The 22,234-nt window shown below is 35.2% G+C and overlaps 1 protein-coding gene across 1 annotated transcript in view; it reads left to right on the plus strand.

Moving 5' to 3' along the window:
• The window catches only part of LOC150100207 (CKLF-like MARVEL transmembrane domain-containing protein 4), a 96,076-nt gene that overhangs the window by 46,038 nt on the left and 27,804 nt on the right, over nucleotides 1-22,234 (plus strand). The window contains exon 3 of the mRNA XM_090402751.1: nucleotides 18,363-18,536. Coding sequence (XP_090258877.1) covers nucleotides 18,363-18,536 — 174 coding nt within the window. The remainder of the gene's footprint in view (nucleotides 1-18,362; nucleotides 18,537-22,234) is intronic.

Genomic DNA, 22,234 nt, shown 5'->3' on the forward strand with positions numbered 1-22,234 from the left:
TGAGGTTGTCTGTAAGGATAAAAAAATCAGAATTCCCTGGTTGACAAAGGAAGTTAGAGGCAGTGAAGGAAAATAAGAAAGCATATCAAAACTTCCTGTCAAATAAGTCAGCTTGTGCTCTTAGAGAATACAGAGACAAATGCAAGAATGTTAAACACTGTGTAAAACTAGCTAAACAAAAGTCACGGGAAGACTTTGGCAAGAATATAGGAAATAAATATCATGAAGGTGGCAAAATATTTTGGAGGTTGAAGCTCAGAAATGGAGGAAAGAGTGCTGTAAAAGGAATTAGAGATGATAAAGGTGATATGACAACGGGAGAAAAAGATATCCTTGAAGTATGGAGTAATTACTTTGAAAAACTGCTAAATGAAACAAGCAGTGATGACAGCACAGTGGTAAAAAACACTGGCCAGGCATGCAGTCAGGAATACATATCCATACTTGAAGTAGAAAAAGCCATCAAAGGCTTGAAATGTGGAAAGGCAGCAGGAGTAGATGATATTCGACCAGAAATGCTGAAGTATGGTGGTATAAGAGTCTTACAGTGGCTGCACTGCATAGTTCAGAAAGCCTGGACAGAGGGACGAATTCCCGATGATTGGAGTAGAGCTCTCATAGAGTAGAGCTCCCTACTGAGTGTTCCTGGCAAGATCTATACAAGTATACTTGAGAAACGGTTGAGAAGAATTGTGGAAGAAAAGCTTGTTGAAGAACAAGCTGGATTCAGGCCAAATAGAGGCTATCAGGATCAGATCTTCACTTTACGACAAATAGTTGAGAAAGCATGGGAATATAATAAAGATCTGTATTTAAGTTTTGTCGATTTAGAAAAGGCATATGACAAGGTGTCGAGAGAGAAGCTATTCAATACATTGCAGTTATATGGTGTCAGTGGGGCATTATATCAAGCAATACTTAGTCTTTATTTGAGTTGTAAGTCAGCAGTTAGAATTGAAGGAAGTACAGGAAGTTGGTTTAATGTTAAATCTGGTGTGAGACAAGGATGTACATTATCCCTTCTGTTATTCATTATTTGTATGGATCACGTTATGAAGGAAAGTGGTATTAAACATATCAAAATTGGAGATGTTAATGTCAGCTCTTTGCTTTATGCAGATGATGTTATACTTCTAAATAAATCCGCTACAAATCTGCAAGTTTCTCTGACTAAATTGAATACCTGTTGTAATAGATATGGTATGAAGGTCAGCAATAAAAAGACAAAGACAATGAAAATAGGTAGAATCATTGAAAATGTCAACTGTGTTGTGAATGGAGAAACCTGTGGAACAAGTAAAACATTTCAGCTACTCAGGCATGATTTTTACTGAAGATGGTCAATTAAATATAGAAATAGACTACAGAATCAGCAAAGCTGGTATGGTGGGAAGTTAATTGAATAAATTCATGTGGAATAAGGGAGAAATTAGTTGGAACACTAAATTAGCTGTATACAAGACAGTGTTTAAACCAGTTTTAACTTATGGATCTGAGAGCTGGGTCAGAAGTAAAACACTTGACCAAAGACTAGAGACCACAGATATGAGAGTCCTGAGAAAGATTATAGGTATGAACAGATGGCATCAATGGTAATATCATATTAAAAACAAGGATATTAGGAAAGAACTTGACATTGTCAACATCCAGGAATGCGTTAGCAGTGCTAATCTCAGGTGGTATAGTCACTTAAACAGAATGGGCGAGGAAAGAGTAGCAAAACAAGTGTTCTCTGCCAGGTTTGCAGCAAAACGACCCAGAGGAAGACCAAGATATACGTGGATTGATACCGTACAAAGTGCCTTAGACGATAGAAATATAAGATCTGATAATGTTGGAGTCTTGACAAGTAACAGACTGATTTTGAGGAAAATTGTAGATAGGAAATTAATAATGATGTAATTTTTTTCATGTAGTACTATCATATCCTGTACACCCCTTGTGGGTACATGGCAAGAATTTGATGATGATAAAAATTAACAGAAGTTATTGAAACTCATTCATAAATTACATAAAATGATTTTTTTGGTGGGTTGGAGATGGAATTGGTCTTTTATGATGGCAAGTTGGGTGTTTAGTATATTTGCTTGACACTTTTTTGACTTGTGGGAAATAGGTATCTGAAAAGTTGCATGGTATAATTTAAACAAAATTTAGACTTGGCTATTAATTATACATCTTGCTGTGAAGATATGGTTTTTGCCAACACAAGTAAAAGAATCAAGTACTTAATTAACAAATTTACCTCTAGGTACTGAGGCTTTTTCAAGATTAAAACATTTGCAGTGTGATCACAATGTCTGCATACAATGCAGAAATAAGTTGCTGTTAAAATATTAGTGTAGTTTTCTAATGTCTAATTACATTTCCTGAATGTTGTCAAGGGTTGTTAGTTTTATGTTTTTTGTCACTTTTTCTGCATAAAACTATATAGGAGAGGTTGCAAAACCTGTAGCACATCAGTGTAGGAAAGTAATTAAACAGTAAGGGAACTAGTGTTTTGGAACAACTGGAGGGTTGCATTTCCTTAAAAAAAAAAAAAAAAAACTGCAATGATCGTCAAATGAAAAAGGGGAATGGTATTTAAAAACTATCATTAAAACTGTATACAGGATTTGATGCTAGTGAGATCATTTATTAATAATAGATGTCAATTGTGTACCAAGTGGTTTATTAACAAAGTTTATTCAATTAATCAAAACATACTCATATTCAGGATATTTATCATATTTAAAAAAAAAATTTTTTTCCACCATTTGTAATGCTTAATCTTATTAAAAGAATTGAATATTTCCAATTGCATCTTAGCATCTTTAACTTATGGTATAACCAAATGAAAACAATACAGTGGTATCTCGCTAATCCAAACCAATAAAAACCGTGCTCGTTCGGATTAGTGAAAAGTTCAGATTATCGAATTTCTCCCCAAGAGACATCAATAACTAGTGTTTAAGACAAAAATAATCAGATTCTAATGGTACATCAATTTAATTCTGTAAATAAATTAACTGATAGAAAAAAGCTACTGTAATGTAAAACTTAAAAAATAATATAGAACACAAATTTATTTTGGTAAAAAATTTAATTTGTATGTACCTGTATTGTTGAGGATTCTGATTTAATAAAATTTCATAGTTCAGTAACGTAACTTAATTTGCTTAAAAAAAAAAATATCACTTTCTTGTACACAACACACACACACACATACAAAAAAAAAGTTTCACAAAATAACACAAAACATTTTTATTTCTTTGTAAAAAAGTTACTGATTTTCTTTTGCTTCTTGGAAGCTAAACCTTTTTCGAATGCTTCTTCTCGGAGCTGCATTAGCAATAAACTTTTGTGGAATGGCATACCATTCTGCTTGGCCCATTCTATACACACATTAAAACTGTCAACTGCCTCTTCATGTTTTACTTTTTTTTTTCATAGGGTTCTTCATCGTCATGATCGTCTTCTAATTCATTCTGTAGCATGATATTTATAATTTCAGCATCTGATTTGATTTCGAATTCACTTTGGGTTCTACCTGTAATCCATTCGGTAATATCTGTTTGTGAAATTTAAACATCTGGATTTATATTTTTAACCAAATTATGCACGTTTTAAATTTCCTCTTTTTATGTATATTTGTGATTCATGCCGACAATACAGTATGCTTCACGTTTGCTTTTTTATACTGTATAGTATAAAAAACCAAACATGAACACAATAAATCAAAATAGGCGTACAGTATAACCGTACAATCGCCAGTGTGAAAGAAATGCTGTACTGTAATAATAATAAAATAAATAATAATAATAATTAAAATAATAGTACACAAAATAGTAATACATAATAAATAAAACTTTTATTTTCTTTCAAACCGCAGGATTATGGAGGATTTGGACTAAAGAGGTTCGGATTAGCGAGAATACCACTGTACTTTCAAAAACGAGTTCTAATCCAGAGTATTTTAGTAATAAGGTGAGACACCTTTTGACTACTTGTATATGGGAAAATAAGACTTCTGCATTACTTCAACCTTGGTATCTCTTCTGAGTCTGGCTCCCACTGACAAGACCTCAAAGGTTGAAACTGCTCTGGGTTGTGGCCCTTCCCATAATGCCTAGACCTTATACAGTAAAGATATTTGTAAAGATATATATATATATTACTGTATATTTGATTATACAGTTAAGGATATTTGTCTTGCATTATGGAATAGCAATTGATGGGAAGTCATTATCCTCTGTATGCAAAGTAGCCCAGCTGTGAAGTTTCTTCATGTGCAGACTTTGTTTGCTTACACTTGTATAAAGGATGAAACCAAGAATATAATTTCTTGGCATCTTTAACTTATGTTGTAGCAAGAAGAGGATCACTCTGTATGGGTAATATATCCAAGAATATCCTCTCTCTCCCTCTCCCCTCTCCAAACCATGAAAAGTACAATAAACAATTACTTTTCACAATTGTAAGTCAATTTTTGTGGAAAGGCTTAGACGTTGGTTAAGCATTTTTTACTAAATAATTTAAGGAAATTATGTCAACTAGGATATACATTAAAATAAATTTTAATATACAATAGAACTCTGTTATAACGATCACGGTTACAGCGAATTCACGTTTATAACGAATAATTTTGAAGGTATATTTGAATTACATTTGATTTAATGCATGTATTTCATGTTTATTACAAATTCGTTACACGGGAATAACTAACAAATAATACACGTTAGTCGTTCCTTTACTAACATTTCGTATGTATGCATTTTCTGGTTGTGGAAAAATGTCGGTAGTCAAACGAAAAATTTTATCGGTTTCCGAAAAAGTAGAACTTATATGGGAGGTGGAAAGTGGCCAATCAAATCTGACAGTAGCAAAGAAGTATGGTTTGTCCCCATCTACAATATCAACAATTTGGAAGAATCGCGAGTTGACTGAAAGCTTTTGAAAACAATTTATCGAAGTGTAAAAAACTTAAAGTGTAATAAAAGTGACGTTGACGAGGCACTTCTTTCATGGTTTAAAGTGCAAAGAACCACTGGCTTACCTATTAGTGGACCAATTTTGAAAGTTCAAGCCGAAAAATTTGCTGTTCAACTTGGTTATAGCGATTTTAAATGCAACAATGGGTGGATTGATCGCTTTAAGAACAGAAACAATATTGTCTATGCAAAAGTAATTGGCGAGGCGTTGTCCATTGACAAAAACGTTTCTGACTGGATCAAGAATGTATGGCTGGACATCAAACGAAGGTATGGATATAACAACGTTTATAATGCAGACAAAGCAGAGTTTTTTATAATTTAACACCCGATAAAACTTTTCAATTTAAAAACGAAAAGTGCATTGGCGGAAAACTTATCAAAAATAGACTCACAGTTTTAGTTTGTGCGAACATGACTGGTAGCGATAAAAGAAAGCTTCATGTAATTGGAAAATCGGCAAAGCTTAGATGCTATAAAAACATAAAGAAACTTCCCGTTGATTATACAGCGAATAAGAAGGCCTGGATGACATCTTCAATTTTTGAAAATGAAATTCGCAAGTGGGATAAAAATCTTCCCAGTGAAAACCGGAAAATTTTGTTATTGATAGATAACTGGCCTGCCATCCTGTAGTGGCTAATTTAACAAACATAAAACTTGTTTTTTGCCACCGAATGTGACATCTGTCTTGCAACCACTTGATCAAGGCGTAATTAGATGTTTTAAATCCCATTTTCGTCGTCTGTTAGTCTTGGAACTGATAGAACGCAGAAAAAAATCCGCAGAAAATGCTTATGCTTACGACTCGAAGATCACTGTACTTTACGTAATACGTTTAATGAGTGATGCTTGGAATTTGGTGTCATCGTCTAGGATACATAACTGTTTTAAGAAAGCCGTTCTTGCTGAATACGAGTGCGAATCTGAAGAAGATGAAGAGGATCACTTGTATTATAGTAGTAGTGACTCCGAGGAAGAAAATAGCAATGATGAGAAAATCGTTACATGGTGTGAAGCAGAAAGTGCTTTACATATATTAACAAGATTTATGGAATCGCGATCTGTAAGTTCAGATGACACGTTCAAGCATCTTAGTGGTATAAGGAACAATTTCAAATGTATGAAATATGCATCTTGTGCAAAGCATGCTCGATGATTTTTTTATGTAAAAATGTGAAGTTTTAAAAATAAATTTTTGTTCTTTATATGTATGTATGCACATATGTATTTATATTACCCAATATACCTATGCTGAGAAAAATCTGAAAACATTTTTAATTCGCTCAAAATTAATTCATTATATTGAATTTTTAATTGGATATAACGAATAACGGTTATTACTAACAAATATATGCGGTCCCGTGGAATTCGTTATAACTGAGTTCTACTGTACTTCAATATTTCGGCAACGTCACGTTGCCATTTTCAAGAAACTTAAGAACAAGACACGTGCATGCAGGCACAACAAACAGTAAGTGAGGAGGAAGCAGGAAGCTATAATTTCTTAAAGTCCTGATGGTGCTCCCCTAGCAGGCAATATTGGTATTCTTGGGCAATTGGGCTGAAGGTCTTCTGATGTAGGTTTTCCAAATTTGAGGCAGTCTCATGCAGGCAAATCTGTTGAGGTTTGGATTGTTCCTTTGGGCTGAAGCTGATTCGATGAAATGCGTTTCATATTTGTATTTACTACAGTGTATTATCGTGGCTTTCTTCCTCCGTATTCTATGACAGGTATCCAGTGTATGGTCAGCAAGACCAGAGTGGCTGTATTGGTGAAACCGTATGTAGTCCTTGTTCTGAAATTCTGATATTTGCTGTTTGACCAAAGTAGGACAGCTTACAGCTACAAGGGACCTGGTATACACCAGGTAGTATCTAGGGTGGGGTGGGGGGGGTTTGGTCTTTAGTAGAGCGGATAAGGGATGCCAATTTTTATGTGATCTGTAACAAGAAGTTAAGTCATGTTTTTTTAGGATTTTTGTAATTTTTTCCGAGGTGCCTCGGATATAGGGTATGGTGATGGATTTAGAGTAATCCTTGTTGTGAGGGGGGAAGGGGGGAGGTTGTGGTTTACTGGTTTCAATATTTTTTGTATTTTAGTTTTGGGTGGGGGTAGCCATTGGCTGAGAATGTGTTGAGAATGTGGTTTAGTTCTTTGGTTAGGGCATTGTCATTCGAACAGATAAGTTTAGCCCTGTTGTGTAGTGTCTTAATGACTCCATATTGTTGCAAGGAGGGGTGGTGAGATTGTTGGTGAATGTATCCACCTGTATACAAGGTTCCATCGGGCTGGCAGGTGACTAGTGTGTCTAAGAAAGGAAGGCAGTTGTTTTTTCCTTCTTCCAGTGTGAATTTGATTCTGGGGTGTTGGTTGTTTAAGTGTGTTAAGAAGGAGAGGAGTGCATCGGAGCCATGTGACCAAATAGCGAACACATAATCAACATAGCAAAGCCAAATGGTCGGTTTTTGTGGGGCAGAGTTTAAGGCTTTCTCTTTAAAAGTCTCCATATAAAAGTTTGCCAAGGGTGGGGAGAGTGGAGAACCCATGGCTGTCCCCTCTATTTGTCTGTAGAAATTTCCTTGCCAAACAAAATAGCTTGAGTTCATCTTGAACTGAAATATGGCTGTGATATTGGGAGGAAATTTAGCTTGGATTAGCTCTAAGGATTCTTTGAGTGGGACATTTGTGAATAAGGAGGAGACATCAAAGCTGACCATTATGTCTGTGTTCGAGTGTAAGGTTTTCTATGCTGGCTTTGAAGTGGGCTGAGTTTTTGATGTGTGAAGGTGTGTTGCCAGTATAGTGTGAGAGAGAGCTTTGGCCAAATGTTTAGCTAGTTTGTATGTGAGGGAATCAATGCCATCCACTATGGGACATAATGGCACATTTTCCTTATGTGTTTTTGGTAGTCCATAAATACGGGGGGGGGCGGGGGCATGGAGTTAAATGGTTTTAATTTGTTAGTGATTTCCACAGGCCAAGAAGTGACCTTAAGGAGCGTGTGGAGTTTTCTAATTTGTGAGTTGATGGGATTGTACTCGATAAGGAGATAAGTAGCCCGATCTAACAATAGAACTTTCACCTTACCTGTGTAATCCTTTTGGTTAAGCAATACTGTGGCGTTCCCTTTATCAGCTTTGGTGATTATTATTTTCTTGTTTTTCTTTAATTCTAGTAGAGATTTAATTTCCTTACTGGGCATGTTGGCTTTTGGTGGTTTAGCTTTGGTCAGAGCACAAGCTACATCCAGTCTAATATCGTTGGCGACGTGGTTTGGAAGGTGTTGTATCCAGCGTTCAATTCGTATCATAAAATCTTCAGCAGGTATTCTTCTGGGTGCAATGGCGAAGTTGTGGCCATGTGTGAGGGTGTCGAGTGCTTCAGGTTTCACACTAAATGACGAAAAGTTTACTACCATTTTCTGTAGGAAGTTGTGGTTTCGAAATTGAGTTCTTTTTTAAATTTTCAAATTTTTTGATGTGTCGATCTCGTACTTTTTTTAATTCTTTATCTGCTGCAGTGCACGAGATGTTGTATAAAATAGACCAAATTTCGTGCCTTAAGGTGCTTGAAAGGTCACCTTTGAGTGCCTGGATAGCTAAGTTAGTATCATTCAGGAAACGGCGAGTCATGACAATTTGTTCCCTGAGAAAGGCCTGGCTGGCAATGTTATAAATATGAAGAGCCTTTTGCGAAGAGAAACGGTGCTTGAATTTGACACAGTTAGGAATTACCTGGTTATCCCGGCAGCGTTTTAGGAAGGCGAGACAATTCAGCTGTCTTGATAGCTTTAACTTCATTTTACTGTAAGCTTTACGTGTGATATCATCTCTGTGGATTATTGTAATTCTTGTGGAAAGGCTTAGATGTTAGTTATGCATTTTTTACTAAATAATTTAAGGAAATTACAATTCAACCAGGATATATATTAAAATAAATCTTAATATACTTCAATATTTCGGCAACATCATGTTGCCATTTTCAAGAAACTTAAGAACAAGACACGTGCACGCAGGCACAACAAACAGTAAGTAAGGAAGAAGCAGGAAGCTATTATTTCTCCTGAAGTCCTGATAGTGACCCCTAGCGGGCAGTGTTGGTATTCTTGGGCGATTGGGCTGAAGGTTTTCTGATGTAGGTTTCCCAAATTTGAGGCAGTCTCATGCAGCCAAATTTGTTGAGGTTTGGATTGTTTCTTAGGGATGAAGCTGATTCCATGAAAAGCCTTTCATATTTGTATTTACTAACAGCTTACAGCTGCAAGGGACCTGGTATACACCAGGTAGGTCTGGGGGGGGGGGGGTCTTTAGTAGAGCGGATATGGGATGCCAATTTTTTATATTGTCTGTAACAAGAAGTTAAGTCGTTTTTTTTTTTAGGATTTTTGTAATTTTTTCCGAGGTGCCTCGGATATAGGGTATGGTGATGGATTTAGAGTAATCCTTGTTGTGAGGGGGGTTGTGGTTTACTAGTTTCAATATTTTTTGGATTTTTTTTGGGGGGGGAGGGGGAGCCATTGGCTGAGAACGTGTTGAGAATGTGGTTTAATTCTGTCGTCTATTTTGGTCTATTTTATACGACATCTCGTGCACTGCAGCGGAGAAAGAAATTAAAATAGTAAGAAATCAACACATCAAAAAATTTGAAAATTTAAAAAAGAACTCTATCTTGAAACCACAACTTCCTATCGAAATAGTAGTCAACCTTTCGTCATTTAGTGTGAAACCTGAAGCACTCGACACCCTTGCACGTGGCCACAACTTCTCCATTGCGCTTAGAAGAATACCTGCTGAAGATATTATGATACGAATTATACGTGGGATACAACACCTTCCAAACCACATTGCCAACAATATTAGACTGGATGTTGCTTGTCTTCTGACCAAAGCTAAACCACCAAAAGCCAACATGCCCAGTAAGGAAATTAAATCTCTACTAGAATTAAAGAAAAACGAGAAAATAATCACCAAAACTGATAAAGGGAACGCCACAGTATTGCTTAATCAAAAGGATTACATAGGTAAGCTGAAAGCTCTATTGTTAGATCGGGCTACTTATCTCCTTATCGAGTTCAATCCCACCAACTCACAAATTAGAGAACTCCACATGCTCCTTAAGAAGGTCACTTCTTGGCCTGTGGAAATCACTAACAAATTAAAACTATTTAACTCCATACCCCCCCCCCCCTGTATTTATGGACTCCCAAAAATACATAAGGAAAATGTGCCATTACGTCCTATAGTGGATGGCATTGATTCCCCTACATACAAACTAGCTAAACATTTGGCCAAAGCTCTCTCACACAAACCCTATACTCAAACACACTGACATAATGGTCAGCTTTGATGTCTCCTCCTTATTCACAAATGTCCCACTCAAAGAATCCTTAGAGCTAATCCAAGCTAAATTTCCTCCCAATATCACAGCCCTATTTCAGTTCACAATGAACTCAGGCTATTTTGTTGGCAAGGAAAATTCTAGAAACAAATAGAGGGGACAGCCATGGGTTCTCCACTTTCCCCACCCTTGGCCAACTTTTATATGGTGACTTTTGAAGAGAAAGCCTTAAACTCTGCCCCACAAAAACCGACCATTTGGCTTCGCTATGTTGATGATGTGTTTGCTATTTGGCCACATGGCTCCGATGCATTCCTGTCCTTCTTAACACACTTAAACAACCAACACCCCAGAATCAAATTCACCCTGGAAGAAGAAAAAAACAACTGCCTTCCTTTCTTAGACACATTAGTCATCTGCCAGCCTGATGGAACCTTGGTTTTCTCAGTCTATAGAAAACCAATCCATACAGGCAGATACATTCACCAACAATCTCGCCACCCCTCCTCGCAACAATATGGAGTCATTAAGACACTGCACAACAGGGCTAAACTTATCTGTTCGAATGACAATGCCCTAACCACAGAATTAAACTACATTTTCAACACGTTCTCAGCCAATGGCTACCCTCTCCCCCCCCCCCAAAAAAAATCCAAAAAATATTGAAACGAGTAACCCCTCCCCCTCACAACAAGGATTACTCTAAATCCATCATCATACCCTATGTCTGAGGTACCTCAGAAAAAATTACAAAAATCCTAAAAAAACATGACTAACTTGTTACAGACTAATATAAAAAATTGGCATCCCTTATCCGCTCTACTAAAGACCAACCCCCCCGAAACCTACCTGATATATACAGGTCCCTTGCAGCTGTAAGCTGTCCTACTTTGGCCAAATAGGCAGGACAGCAAATATCAGAATTTCAGAACACAAGGACTACATCCGGTTTCACCAATACAGCTGCTCTGGTCTTGCTGACCATGCACTGGATACCTGCCAAAGAATACGGTGGAAGAAAGCCACAATAATACACCATAGTAAATACAAATATGAAAGGCTTTTCATGGAATCAGCTTCAGCCCTAAGAAACAATCCAAATCTCAACAAATTTTGCTGCACGAGACTGCTTCAAATTTGGGAAACCTACATCAGAAGACCTTCAGCCCAATTGCCCAAGAATACCAACATTGCCCGGTAGGGGTCACTATCAGGACTTCAGGAGAAATAATAGCTTCCTGCTTCTTCCTCACTTACTGTTTGTTGTGCCTGCGTGCCCGTGTCTTGTTCTTAAGTTTCTTGAAAATGGCAACGTGACATTGCCGAAATATTGAAATATATTAACATTTATTTTAATGTATATCCTAGTTGATGTTGTAATTTCCTTAAACTATTTAGTAAAAAATTGTAAGAGTCACTGTAATTGGGAGGGTGGGGAGCATCCAAAAAAAAAAAAAAAACGGCAGCATCCTTAGCGAAAAAGAATACCTTCACATCCACTTCAATAATATCCATGGCATGAATATTGCATGTTGCTTAGCAGACATCTACACCACACCTATTTTTGACAAATCCAAATTACAACACCGTAACCTACAATAGCCATGGTTCACCTTAACTAGCAGAATTTCACACAATGAGAACCACATTTTGAGTTCTTTGTTTCTGACTTACTTTGGTTTAAGATTTTCTTGCACTATTCAATAACTCTCATCTCACTGTTGTACAAATTCTGAAAACCATTTTGATCTCTTCAACTTCTTATTACAAAAGCTTAATGTTCTACAACTCAATTACTCTAATAAGAACATTTGAATGATTTAAATGTCAAACTTCAAGGGAAAGATCAGTTAATAACACACATGTATGGTTCACTGGCAAATTTTAGATGTAAGTTAGTTTTGTTTCAAAATCATTTAAAAGAGAATATTCTAAATTACTTTCTTATGTGTGAACAGTTGAACATTAAGAATCAAAGTTTTACCTTTTCTCAATATTGTCCCAAACTAGAAAAGATAAAAGAAGAATTTGTTAGGCGATTTAAAGATTTCAAGGAGCAAGAAGTTTTTTCACTTTTTATGGATCCTTTTTCCTTTAATTTCGAAAAAGCTCCTATTTGTATTCAAATGGAACTTACTGATTTCCAAAATGATACCATTCTAAAAAGCGAAATACCAAGAAGTTGGTGTACCAAAAATATAGTTATTTAGGTCAAAAATATCCGGAAATAAAAAAGTTTGCAGTAAATATTCTGTTATTTTGAAAGCACCTATTTATGTGAATAATTATTCTCATGTATGAAAGGTAACAAAACAGTCCATAGATCAAGATTAACCGATGTCAACCTTTCTGCCATAATCAAGGCCATATGCTCACAATCTTTGAGTCCAAATTTTGACAGGCTGGTTAATAATAAACGTTGTCAAGTGTCGGGAAAAAAATAAAATACTGAAATTAAATTATTATAATTATATTATGCAAGTATATATATATTTTTTTTTTTAACCGAAAGTATAATTTTTTTTCCCAAAATTATTTTCAGTAACATTTAAAAATTCCTTTAAAATTTCAAAATATAGGCTCCCCCCCCTTGGATTAAATGCTATCTATTGTAAATATTAATATAATAAAAATATTCTTTATACTATTTTTTTTTGAGTTGTCATATTCATTATACCATTATTTTATGTCCCTTGAAGTTTGACATTTAAATCATTCAAATGTCCTGTAATATCAACTAAGAATGCCAGATCTTGTACCCATGTATGATCATTAAGAAATGCAACATCATGATTTTTAATTTCTAGGAACAATTTGATCTCTTCTAAAAGTAAAAAAAAGCTTTTTAGAACCTTATGACATGATAACCAACAAATCTATGTAATGAGGTAGCCCTTCAGATTCACTCTCCAAGTCTTTTAGAAATTGTGCAAACTGGCGGTGATTGAGGTCTCTGGATCGGATGAAGTGCACGATATTTGTCACGGGCTTAAGTATGCTGCTCATTTCCAATATTTTAGAGCACAGGACCTGCTGATGAATAATGCAGTGGAAAGATTGTAGTTTTGGAATGTCTGGATACATTTCCTTTAACTTTGCAAGTCTTGACACAAAACCTTTATTTTTGCCTGTCATTGCTGGAGCACCATTGGTTGTCACTGCTGCGAGCCTGTTCAGATGAAGTTGATATTTTTCAGAAATGCCCCACATGGTATCAAAAATGTCTTCCCCTGTAGTGGTTCCATGAATGGGAATTATTTCCAAGAATTCTTCAGTAATATTCATATTGTCGTTGCAAGCCCGAAGAAACAAAGCAACTTGAGCCATGTCGTGAATATCGAAACTTTCGTCAAGTGCAATTGAAAAGCGCTATACTTTTGCGGATATTTCTTGCAACTGGTCACGCAGATTATCTGCCATTTTGGCTATTCTTTCGATCACAGTATTTTTGGACAAAGAAATATCGCGAAATACTTGCACATTTTTGGGACATACGTTTTCGGCTGATTTCATAACTGGCTCTCACTGCTGATTTATTATCTTTCATAATTTTTTAAAATACTTGTTGACTTTGAAGTGAATTCTTCATACTTCTTCTTCTCTCAGTTTACCCTCAAAGCGTGAATATTGTTCTTTGTGAATTTTATCATAGTGGTTTTTATATTATATTCTTTGGCGACACTAATTGTTTCATTACAAATAATGCACACAATTTTGTCCTTTGTTTCAGTGCAGAAGTAATTTAATTCCCATTTTTCTTGAAATTTTTTCCTCTCATCAGCAATTTTTCTTTTTCTTGTTGACTTGGAAAGCGACATTGCCTCAGTGAATAAATATATTATTAACAATTTTTATAAAAATGTTTGAATAAAACCACACAAAACTATAGACCAGTGCACGATACTATTGCAAATAAAAAAAAAAAATTAAAGGGATTCTCTCACTGATAGATTGTCGTTGAATCGTGTTCGGCGCACTGACTTCAAAGATCACTGATTGACTGTAGCAGGCAATTACAAACTCATAGCTGAATTCCCATGAGTGCGTATGCTGCGCATCACATGAACAGCTGGTAGCCAATAGAATTCAACTTTTTCGGTATGCTACCAGCAGCGTGCTGTAAATTAACAATGAAAGCATAATAATTTACAACTGATTAGGATCGGATCTAACATTGAAATTGCAACATAAATTTTTATTGTTGCAATTATATTATAGCAGGTTGTTGCATCCATATTGTAAGTATATAGTTTACGATTGATTAGGATCGGATCTAACATTGAAATTGCGATATAAATTTTTATTACTGCAATTATATTATAGCAGGTCGTTGCATCCATGTTGTAACTATAAATGTCATATGAAAACGAATAAATCGATACCATATTTACTCGAATATAACTCGCACTTTTTTCCCCAAAATTAAAGCAAAAAAATCATGGTGTGAAATATATGCGGGGAATTTTTAGAAACTAAAGTTTTCAGAAAAAAACTGAAAATGGGGATGACTTACCAAGAATCTCCTCTTCATTATAGCTACTTCCGGCCTCGAGAGCGGTTACCTTGTGTGCATTTTGTTGGATCGTCCTTCCTGTCTTTTGATCCGCCATCTTGCTTTAACGTTGTTCTTATTATGGTTAATTGTGTGTTGATTACTAATCCAAATATAGGGAAATTTCTATTATACTGCACCACCCTATATTCAGATTAGTCTATGCAAAATAGTGTAATCAAATATTAATTAACTTTAGCAGTCTAATGTTTATATATAGGCCTAATTTTACATTAACATTTTAGGTTCCCGCTAGGTCCGATAATTTTATGAACGGTGCAGTGGAAAAGAATCAGGCTAACAACAAATTGAAATCAATAAAACAAAACATTTAATGCAAGGTTATAATATATACATAAGCATACTTTGGATACAAGATAATGCAAAATTAATTCTGATCTACTACTCATAACATTCATTCAACTCTTTGTATTAAACACTGAGCTTCAAAATCTAATTTCTCCTTAATAAGCAAAGATAGTTCTAAAGTTTTTTAACACTGAAATTCACAGCAAATATTTTAACAATAGTATTCTTTATCTATCCCTTAGTCTGAAATCACATCGCTCAGTCAAGAGATGGCTATCACCTTAAGGGGGGGGGGAAGACTATTAACCTTAGCTTTGGCTAATTTCAGCATGAACACCACAGTTAATGTTAAGATTTAACAGAAGGAGATAATTCTTATAACTTCACTCTAAAATGCTATAAAGTACAACTGTTCTTACCGGAATAAACTTTTGCACATATTATTCACCGAGGCACAAAACTTTAGTTAATTATCACACTGGAGCTACACATTTCAAAAGTAATCTTCTTTAAATTAACTTAATATTTAATTTCAGCACATCACATAGGCAGACACATTTGCACTAGAAAATCTACTTATTCCCCATATATTACTTTACAATAGAATCGGCTTTCTACTAATCTTCCTTGAAAGCTCTGGAATACAACATTAATTTCAGAATTCCATATCAATATTCTGAGTTGTCAATTTACATTTCGATCCTTTGTAATCTGATCACAGCACTTAATTCTTTGTACTACAGCCTCTTATTTAACTCTGCTGCCAATAAATTATTTCCCCATCTCTATTGTACTGTTCTCAGCGCTGTTACTGTGCTGAGTGCTCCAGTTGTACTCAGTCCCTAGTTCCCTAGTTCTAGTGCTAACTCTGCCGACCAACTGCAACTCACTCGTTTTGTTTACTCTCGCTTTCCGTTTATATATTTTCCCCCCGTTTTCCCATCAAAACTTGTTCTCACCGTCTAGCTCATATCAATTCCATCTCGCATTCCATAACTCGCGCTACACGCTCGCGCCTTCTATTTTTAACTCCGTCTCCATGACAACAATTAGAGCAGTACATCAGCATTACATAATATTATACCTTTTACATACAGAAATTAAATAAAAGGATAATTTTCAATTCAAATAATATATAATTAAATATGATGAACACAAGTTCTTCTACTATCAATATAGGAATAAATAAAATAATCTGAACGTTATTTTTATACAGAGTCCTTTCCATTATTAATACATATCCTGGATTAATTAATTAAATAAAAAAAACTCAGGTAATTATATGAATAATAGATTATAATAAGAGATTTACATTAAATAATATCTACAAATGTAGCCTTTGATATGGTGGATTATGTTTGATTCTGAAGGGAGTATTAATAATTTTAATTTCTCTTCATTCAGAATCCAACACATTGTCAAAGTTGTCTATCCAAATAGCATCATCTTCTTTCCCATTATTCCAAGTAAAAATTATAAGTAATTTACAAGATTTTAGATACGTAATGAACACCCTTCACGAATGTCTGAGAAGTGAAAGCAGAACGTGAAATAGGCAGCAATAGTAGGCCAATAGAGATATTGGCCTACTACAGCTATGAAGATGTGGATATGATTGGCGCAGTATTAACAAAAGATTGCGTTACAAAACACAAAGTCATGCCGACATTTTTGAGCTGAAATGCTAATTCTCTTCAACCAAATTTCATAATATCTGAAACTGTCTTAGCAACATTCACTATATTAGTTTTAACACGTTTATGAATTTTATTGCAGCTTTGTGTTTGAGTTAGTGGGGGGCACTCACACACATCTAACTAAAAACAATAGATTTTAGTTAGATACTGGGTTTGCCAGTAAAACATATTGTTTTAAGTCTAAACAGCATGGTTAATGTGGGAGGGGACATGTAATTCATTAGTTAGTGCCGTTTTTATACCAGTTGTCTCTAATTGCAGTTGGGGAAGGAATGTTGTTTACTGCAAGGAGCGAGTTATTGTTCCGACGTGAAAGTGGTTAAACTTTATTTTCGTGTGCGATGTACAGTATATGCAAAACTTTTTAATTTCTTTTTTCATAAAGTAAAATCAGAGTACAGGGGTGCGAGTCATGTGAGGGTGAGTTATATTTGAGTAAATACGGTATTTCTGTTTTATTATAAAAAGCAATCTTCCTTTTTTTTTTTTAAATCTTTCCTTGAGGCGTCAGGGCAGCCAGTTTGACACTCCTGCATTAGAGCATTAGCAGCACGAAACAGTATTAGTAATTCACAGCACTGGAACAAAATAGATAAAGATTTATTTATTTGGCTGCTAATGTTTCACTAGTTTTCTAACTAGTATCTTCAGAACACTAGTTTTCTTTTTTTTTTGTTGTATCCAACTACAATCAGTAGTGGGAACAATTTAAACTTATAACACATATAAGAGCTAGATTCCTTATTACTATTTGATAAATTTTAACTACAAACCACATGTCAAATTAACAATCCACATCTGTTTACCCGAGGATGAACTCCATAACCAAGAGTGTAGGAAGTACCTTGCACCAGTTGGCTTACTGTGGACATTGTAAGATATGTTCACACTTGCCTCAGTGAACATGAAATACATTTGCTACCATTGCTGCTGTAAGTCAAGACTGGCAGACTATGATTTAGATATCCTTTCACACGATTAAATGGAAAAAGACCAAAGAGCTACACATAAGTTGTTACAAGTTGGAGATGTTTTTGGAATCATTGATAGCAATGAAACAATCTAAACCTCATTAAGTATATGACTGTATTACCAAAAGTTTGGAAGACAGTCATTTCATGACCAGTTCCAACTTAACACTTGTAAACTTTTTTGCTTTCTTTACCACCGGATAAAAAATAAAATAAAAAATAAATAAAAAATTATGATTTCTCTTCTTATGTCCATTAGTTTTAAACTGTTCCAACTAATAATGATTATGGTGGCAAACTAGTTTTTTGGAGAGAGAGAGAAAGCAGCAGCTAAATTCTTATTTTGTTCCTTTGGTGGCATTGAATTATAATGATAAGCCTCTAATGAATGACTGCCAACACTCAAGCTTGTCCACACATTTACTTATCAGTTGAAAATTTTGTTTGTCAGTGATAATGCTTTAATTATGAACATTCTGTGGGTATGTACTGTTTGCTAACTAATTTCTTGTTTGTTTATAGCCAGTCAACCTCATCAGTTTCATCTGTGTACAGGCTCATTCTTGTAATGGATGCTCAGAACGAAATTGGTTTAGCTTTGTTAGTATGGCAGCAATGTGGATAACACTAATACTGCTCCTGTTCTATCTATTTCACATAATTGAAAGGTTACATATCATCAATTGGCTATTAGTGGTATGTTATTCTTTAAGAATATTTTATAAATTTGTTTCATTATTGTAAATATTACTTATTATAAAATATAAACATGATAAAATGCTAATATGATAAAATTTAAGGGCTTGTAATGACTACCTTATACTGGAAGATTTAAGAAATCTTCCCAAAGTATTTGTTAAGGTGGGTATCGACAGACTTCTCATTAAATTATTCCTATTTTAAGAAGTCTGGCAAAAAAAAAAAAAAAAGGGTTGACACGCTTAGGTGTTAGACATTATTCATAACTTACTTTAACAGTCTTACAACACCAAACAAAATAATAATGCAGTGTTTATTAACTGGCTTATAGTTTCAATTGCAAACCAGTATCTTGCACATGGATGTTATGCCTTAACACATTTAAGTGCTGGGAGTAACACATGCTTGGAGGCTTGATAGAGTGAAACAGCACTTTGTCATTACCACTTCTGTAATGGACAAAAGATTTTAAGTGCTAATTTGGTATAGAACATTAAAAAGTGTCTTTCTAATGTTCTATACAAGAAGCATTTGTTGTTGTGCAGGAATTGATCTTAAACTGGCTCCCATATTTTTGGCATGATGAATGCATAGCCATTGCTACCTTTAAAAATAGTCTTTCAGACCTGTAATGACTTCTATATAGCACATTAGTTTTCTTTCATTTAATCCTCTGTGAAGCAGTGTTGAAAGCATGGTCTGACAGTCCTGACTTGCCGCAGTAATGGTAGTGAATTTATTTCTTAATTTCTCCAAGGCAAATGTTAACAGATCTCCCTATCTGTCCATAGTAGGTTTTCACAGCTATAGGGAACTTCATACATTCCAAGATGTTCTAAACATCTTGGAATGTATGAAGAGTTTATTCTTAGGAGAGCAGATCAAAGCTGCTAACTTGACATGTAGTATAAAGGTTATAATGGATTAGTACTTTGGCTATCTTTTCAGATGTATATAATAATAGTTTTTGTGTGTTAGGGGAGGAGAAAGTTGGGGGACCCATGTAGTATTTTATCTAATTTGTAGGAGCCATGGCCATTGACCAAGAAAGTGGGGTGAAGATAGTTGAGTTCTGTGGAAAGAGCTGAATTATTAGAACAAATAGCCCTAGTTCTATGTGTAAGTGTTTTTAGAGTTTCACATTGTCGGACTGGATGATGGATGTGATTTGTTTATGTAGATATCTTCCTCTGTGTGTGTGTGTTAGCTTTCTAAAAATGGAAAAAATAATTAACCATCTGAAAGGTGAATGATTAATGTGTCTAGAATAGTAATCTTGATTCTTTTTCTGTAAAGTGAATTTTGCAGTATCATCTTTTAGAGTAAGTTGCAAAAAAAATCCAAAGTGTCTTGCCCATAAGGCTGAATGGCAAATGTATCATCTAATGTTGTATAAAAGAAGTATTACAGTTGTGTAGGAATTTATTTTAAGATGAAACTGTCTCTCAAATTTTTGCAGATTAATATAGCCATATTTGTTAGTTAGGTGAATACTTCATAGCCATTACTGTGTAAACTAAAGTGTTTTTGATCTATTTTGATTTTTGCTATCCTTTATTTTATCTATATTATATCTCTTTAATATCCTCTTTATATCTTATTTCTCTTATCTCTTTTATTTCTTATCATTACCTCCAGTATTCCTATTTTATTATACCAAGGATTTCTAGATATTTATTTGAATTAGTGACTGCGCCTCAGGAAATCCTTTTATGGCATTAAATATTACTACTTTCGGTAGATATCATTCCTTACTCTTATATACAGTCGTGGCTATCCCTTTATCTAATTCTCGTATTAATTATCTATCTTCCCCGCTCACAAGCTTGGTTTTTTTTTTTTTTTTTAGAACAGTGCATCAAAGAATTAAATTATCAGGCACCACTCAATTAATGTTTAAACAACAAAAATTTAATTCACATAAGACACATTTTTACGCTGCATTTTCAATAATAAAAGGAAACATCACAATTTAAATCTGCATAAATAGACTAATTAAGTTCCTGCATTATCTCACGCAAAATCATGTCGCATATTTAACTAATTATCTAATTTAACTATTATGTAACATAAATCATTTATACTGAGCAATGGTACTTGTTACTAAATTATTAAATCTTACTCATTGAACACATAAACAATATCTGGTAATTGGTTTACGGAATTAACAACGCATATAAAGTATATTAATTAAAGGTAACTTTAATGAATAACTTCTATATTTCGGCAATGTCACATTGCCATCTTCGGGAACATAAAGATATGGTATGTGCACTCAGGAACTAACACAAAGCAAATGAGGAAGAAAGCAAGAAACTAATATTGTTCCTAAAGTCCTAATGGTGCCCTCTTGCGGGCTAATTTGGTAGTCTTGGCAGTTGGGCTGAAGTTCTCATAATGAAAGTCTCCCAAATTTGGGGCAGTTTCGTGCACCGAAATTTGTTGAGGTTAGGAACGTTTTTTAGATGCTGAAGATTTTTTGAATAATCTTTCGTATTTAAACTTGCTGCGATGGATTATTTTTGTTTTCTTCCAACGAATTTTATGGTGGGTATCTAAGGCATGGTCTGCCAGCCCAGAGCGGCTGTACTGGTGAAACCGGATGTAGTCTTGGTGTTCTGAAATCCTGATATTTGTTGTTCTGCCTGTTTGGCCAAAGTAGGACAATTTGCAGCTGCAAGGGACCTGGTATACACCAGGTAGGTCTAGGGGAAGTGGTTGGTCTTTGGTAGAGCGGATAAGGGATGCCAACTTTTTATATGGTCTGTAACAGGAAGTAAGGTCATATTTTTTGAGGATATTGGTTATTTTTTCAGAGGTGCCCTGGATGTAGGGGATGGTGATAGACTTGGTGTAATCTTTATTGTGGAGGGGGGTTGTGGTTTACAGGTTTTAGTATTTATTGGATTTTTTTGGGGTTATAGCCATTGGCTAAGAAAGTGTTGAGGATGTGGTTTAGTTCAATAGTCAGGGCCTTGTCATCTGAGCAGATTAATTTTGCCCTGTTATATAGTGTTTTTATCACCCCATATTGTTGTGAGGGGGGGGGGACTGCTGGTGAATGTATCTGCCAGTGTGGGTGGGTTTTCTGTAAACAGAGAAAACCAAAGATCCATCAAACTGGCGGGTGATTAAAGTGTCTAGGAAGGGGAGGGTGTTGTTTTCCTCTTTCTCTAAGGTGAACTGGACTCTGAGATGTTGGTTGTTTAAGTGTGTTAGGAAGGAGTGGAGTGTGTCTGAGCCCTGTGGCCAAATAGCAAACACATCATCCACATAACGAAGCCGAATAGTGGGTTTTTGTGGGGCGGAGTTTAAGGCTTTCTCTTCAAATGTCTCCATAAAGAAATTGGCCAAGGGTGGGGAAAGTGGTGAACCCATGGCTGTCCCCTCTATCTGTTTGTAGAACTTTCCTTGCCAAACGAAATAGCCTGAGTTCATTGTGAACTGAAATAGGGCTGAGATATCGGGAGGAAACTTGGCTTGGATGAGCTCAAGGGTTTCTTTGAGTGGGACATTAGTGAATAGGGAGGAGACGTCAAAACTGACCATTATGTCAGTGTGTTGGAGTGTGAGGTTTTCTATACTGGCTTTAAAGTGGGCCGAATTTTTTATGTGTGATGGTGTGTTGCCAGTGTAGTGTGTGAGCGTTTTGGCTAAATGTTTGGCTAATTTATATGTGGGGGAATCAATGCCAT

This window comes from Typopeltis vanoorti, chromosome 13, assembly GCF_054136105.1.
Source record: "Typopeltis vanoorti isolate ZY-2024b chromosome 13, IOZ_Tvanoo_1.0, whole genome shotgun sequence".
NCBI classification, from domain to species: domain Eukaryota; kingdom Metazoa; phylum Arthropoda; class Arachnida; order Uropygi; family Thelyphonidae; genus Typopeltis; species Typopeltis vanoorti.